Source organism: Amphimedon queenslandica, unplaced genomic scaffold (assembly GCF_000090795.2).
Source record: "Amphimedon queenslandica unplaced genomic scaffold, v1.1 AMPQUscaffold_11579, whole genome shotgun sequence".
Taxonomy (NCBI): Eukaryota; Metazoa; Porifera; class Demospongiae; order Haplosclerida; family Niphatidae; genus Amphimedon; species Amphimedon queenslandica.
In genome coordinates this window covers 6,093-10,385 of record NW_003548179.1, presented here as the reverse complement: position 1 = coordinate 10,385, position 4,293 = coordinate 6,093, and the positions used below count along the sequence as shown (strand labels likewise).

Genomic DNA, 4,293 nt, shown 5'->3' with positions numbered 1-4,293 from the left:
CTATACATGCAGACACACAGGGATTGACATTTTGGGAAAGAAAACACAATTACATGTATACAGGGTGAATGGTTTCCCACAAAGCATGCTAAGTGAGCTAAACAGCATGAGCTTCATGAGCTGACAAGCACTACAATACAGTACATGACATTTGGAGTAACTTTAAAAAATTAATAAAAAATCCAAATATGATTGGAATTGGCTCAAACTTTCTACACAAAATAAGAAAATGTATATGTATCAGACAAAATTATAAAAAATTGAGAATTCTCTCCTTGCGATTTTTGTTAAAATTCCTGTACAGGGTCTTTGGCCCAATTTGAGCAACTTCACAATCCACTGACAAGAAGCTACATGAGCACTATATGCTGTGGAAAGCCCTGCATATATAACTCACCATATTGTACATTGTACATTCATGTACACATATCCACTCCTTACCTCTAATACAAGTCCATTCCCTCCTTCCCTCAATACTCTTGCACCTGGTAATGCATTAGGTTGTGTATAGACCTTTCCACTGAAGAACTTAATATTATCACCCTAAAATAAATATGATATACACATCCAATTACAGTATCTCCTTACATAAAAGCATTGACCAGCAGTATCAAAAGCCTCTAAAGCCTGTCTCTTAATCTGTTGCTCGTTGGCGGTAGTCACACCTAGTGGACGAATACCACCAGCTGTACTCTTAGTTGTATCATAAACTGAACTGGTTGGTCTATGATTATTATTATTATAATTATTTATTATTACTATTATTATTTTATACCGAGTAGATGGTTTAAATCTGTCAGGATCATCACCCAAAGCTTTAGATGCAGTAGTTGCTGTCATGTCCCCAGACTCAGTTCCTCTCTTTGAAGGAAGTGGTAACTCTCTCCCAACTCTCTCGTCTTTGACAATATCAAACAGTTTCATTTCCTTCCAGAGAACCTTCCCTTTCAACTCATGACTAGGTGCTAGATAATCGCAACCGATAAAACCAGGGGGTTCAGCCTCTTCTGAATTATTATATAAAGAAATGACTGATTGTTCACCCGTTAAAATAGTGATTGATATTTGAGTGTAGCAATGAGAATTTAAAAGAACTAGTTCTGAGGTTTTAGGTGAGACCGTGTCTGACTGCATTTCAGCGTTTGCTCTTGTTTCATATTTAATTTCTAACTCTGGACTTCCATCAGGCTGCTTGACCTATACATGTACATGTGCATACAGATGAGTGAGAGAGAAAAAAGGAGAGGAAACTTTATCAGGAAACCAAATACTACAGATACATGTACTACAAACACAATTTTGGCAGGTGATGTTTGATAGTATGTTTAGATGTACCATAGTTACTGTAAGATCAAAGGGACCGCCAGGTGGTACATAGGCCATGTACACCTAACCGCTGCCAGTTAACGATATTCACTGCAAGATAATGAGATTCATTGGAGTACCGTATAGCGGAAAATTTTCGTGGATCCGTCCAAAAATCAATTTCGTGGCTTTAATTTTCGTGGTTTTCTACAATTCGCCCATCTTAAACCGTATAAAATCGATTTTCGCGGATTTTATTTTCGTGGGTTTCGAAAAAAACGCAAAATCCATGAAAATTTTGGGCCACGAAAATTTTCCGCTATACGGTATGTACATCTGTAATGAGATTCATTGGGTGAGTTTATCTGTAATGAGATGCACGAGCGATCTGCGCATGCTCAGTATCCAGCACATGGCAGAAAATGGCAGCATAGTATTATTGGTAGTAGGCTAGACCCAGCCGTTCGCCACTGTATTGACGAAAATAAAGCTCGTGCAGAGATAAATGCTACAGAGAAGTTCCAAGAAGGCCTTTATTGTTCTGTCAAGAAGTAAAAGAGAGGGATAGAGTTTGATCTCCCAGCAAACAAGCAAAACGCGCATCCGTCCCTGGTAGATCCTAGTCTCGCGTCAAAAAGAGGAGGAGTCTGGCTACGCGAGACTAGGTAGATCCCATAGATCTTACAGTAAATATAGCACATATTATATGAACCATGGTTTCTCGGTAAGACCTTCGCCCCTCGATGTCTGCCCTCGGCTTCGCCTCGGGCAGACATCTCGGGGCTCAGGTCTTACATTACTGATACACACCTCGAAACCATGGTTTATATAGTACTTACACCACATTCCCAAGGAGACTACAAATAGAATTATAAGCACATTCATTAAACTGATGCTCACTGGCCCACTCACAGATCTAAGACACATACATATTCTATGAATTAATAAATAGAGTGACCCTCTCATCACAACAAGTATTAGGTGCATTGTACAGACTACAGAGTGTATGAGATAAGTGCATTTCATTCATACCTTGACCCAGTGCATGGGGACATAAGGTGCAATGAGAGCACTTTTATAAAAATGATGTCTCAAGGACTGACTGCCAGTGATCCAAATATGGTCAGCTTTACGATACTGACACTCTAGAGGTTGCTTTGAATAAGGCTGGAGTGAGGTAGCCATGACGTCTTTGACCATGTTAAAATACGTGACGTTTTCTGTGGTTTGCATCACTTCATACTTCTCTTTTGAAATATAACCAAACTTATATGGTAGAGGAGAAACTGAAAATGCCAATGTACTGGGGGGATCTGAAGTGTAAACGAGGAGTTGGTGGCATCCCTTCTTGCATAGCCTCCATTCCCAGTACCATTGACATATCAGAATGGACAGAAGCTACTGATGACAGTAGAATACTCTTCAAGTGATCGAGATTTCTATTGCTGATGACAATTCTTCCTTTTTCTTTAATTGTAATTTCAGACTGCAATTTAGAATGCACAGTTATTTTGTATTGTTTGTTGATATGGCTCACGAAAGAAGAAACAGCACTGCCAGTATCTTTGTCATTGTAATATATTGTCCATGATTGCTGTTCTGAAGTAGTACAGGACAGGTAATAGGCTAAATCTGGTCAAATCCAAAAAAAGAAATTTGTATGAGAAGATTTGTCTTTTAAAATATTCATGGTGAACTTTTCTACACAATGTGAAATCTTGTGCTTGTCGAAGACATGCTAAAATAACAAGTGCTATTCTGTCATCAACAATAGGCTCAGTAGTGACAATTGTCTGACACATAAACTGAATGATTGAAGGCAAAGCGTCAGATAAACTACCATTCAAACCACTTTTTGCTAGTCCAAATACATACGTAAGGACTTCACTGCAATCCTTCCCCACTTTTACTTCATGTTCATCTTCTACTCGTATTGTTAATTTGTTGTTTTGACTGATTATATTTTGTTTAATGAATTCAATAAGAGTCATCAGTGGTTCCCGACTAAGATATACAGCTGCTGAGAACTTTTGAATCAGATGATCACCAAAACTGTAACTATTACCAGAAGAGTATGGTTCATCATGTATAGTTCTCATATCTATGAGTTCATGTGCCATGTTAACAATGATTTCAAGTGAATCAAGTTGATCAGGAGGTTTGTGAGAGATACTTAAAGAAGATATACCATGTTGTAACATAGCATTTGATAGATCAACTTCACTTGGGTTTTGACCTTGTGCCTTAAGAAAGCCAAGTCTCTCAACAACTGAGTGGAGGATTTCCCTTCGATCTCCTTTAATACTTGCATAAATGGCACCTAACCTTGTTTCACAATATACAAATTTTAGTGCTAATCGAGTCGCAATGAAATAAGCAAATTGATTCTCCATGGCTCTTGTCTCCGTGTCTGACCGTTTTGCTTGTTGCTTTTGCTGCGCATCAGAAATTTTTAAAATTGAATAAACTTTTTTTGTCAATGCAAGTGAATGAGGAGAGGCCATGTTGAATCCTATAAAGGAAATGAAGTAGACAACAATCAACATACACAGTACATGTATTGTATACATATTACGCGAGACTATTATTATTATTATAACTTTACAACACATTTGGGTCTACCATAATTTGGAGATAAACGTGTCTTGGCTTTTTCGGTTTTATCATTTTCAAAATCCTTTGTCACACCCATTAAAACTTGAAAGCAAAAAATACAGGTAGCAACAGGAACCAGTCTTTATGGGAAGTGAAATATGGAACATGAAGGCTGTAGCTCTCTTTTATAACCTTTTGAGCAGTTTAATTATAAAAATAGGCTGGAATGACTAAGCCCAGGCTATAAAACAGCCTAGTCATGCTGAGTCAGCTCAAGTTTCCTGTTTCATGCTGTAAATCTCGTGAATGTCACTCGAACTTACCCAGGATCAGACAGGTTAAAAGTTACAAGCTTCTGGAGTTGTTATATAAAGAAATAAGTTCACCAAAAGT

At 37.9% G+C, this 4,293-nt stretch overlaps 2 protein-coding genes across 4 annotated transcripts in view; both read right to left on the bottom strand.

Annotated features, from left to right (window-relative positions):
- Positions 1-283: 283 nt before the first annotated feature.
- On the bottom strand, positions 284-4,293 carry LOC109589167 (uncharacterized). 3 transcript variants are annotated; one of them, XM_020005292.1, is made up of 5 exons: positions 4,224-4,293; positions 2,338-3,817; positions 776-1,197; positions 589-724; positions 284-543 (listed from the first exon to the last, which is right to left on the bottom strand). In XM_020005292.1, the coding sequence occupies exons 2-5, from the start codon at positions 2,536-2,538 to the stop codon at positions 394-396; spliced, it is 909 nt and encodes a 302-aa protein (XP_019860851.1). In that variant the 5' UTR covers positions 2,539-3,817; positions 4,224-4,293; the 3' UTR covers positions 284-393. The 3 variants fall into 3 exon arrangements, with proteins under 3 accessions (XP_019860851.1, XP_019860850.1, XP_019860848.1); XM_020005291.1 differs by lacking the exons at positions 284-543; positions 589-724; positions 776-1,197 and having other exon boundaries at positions 2,847-3,817; XM_020005289.1 differs by lacking the exons at positions 284-543; positions 589-724; positions 776-1,197; positions 4,224-4,293 and adding an exon at positions 3,928-4,157 and having other exon boundaries at positions 2,847-3,817.
- LOC109589166 (uncharacterized) overlaps positions 4,246-4,293 on the bottom strand; it is a 5,449-nt gene continuing 5,401 nt past the window's right edge. Inside the window, exon 6 of the mRNA XM_020005288.1 lies at positions 4,246-4,255. Within this exon, the coding sequence (XP_019860847.1) occupies positions 4,246-4,255 (10 nt within the window). The remainder of the gene's footprint in view (positions 4,256-4,293) is intronic.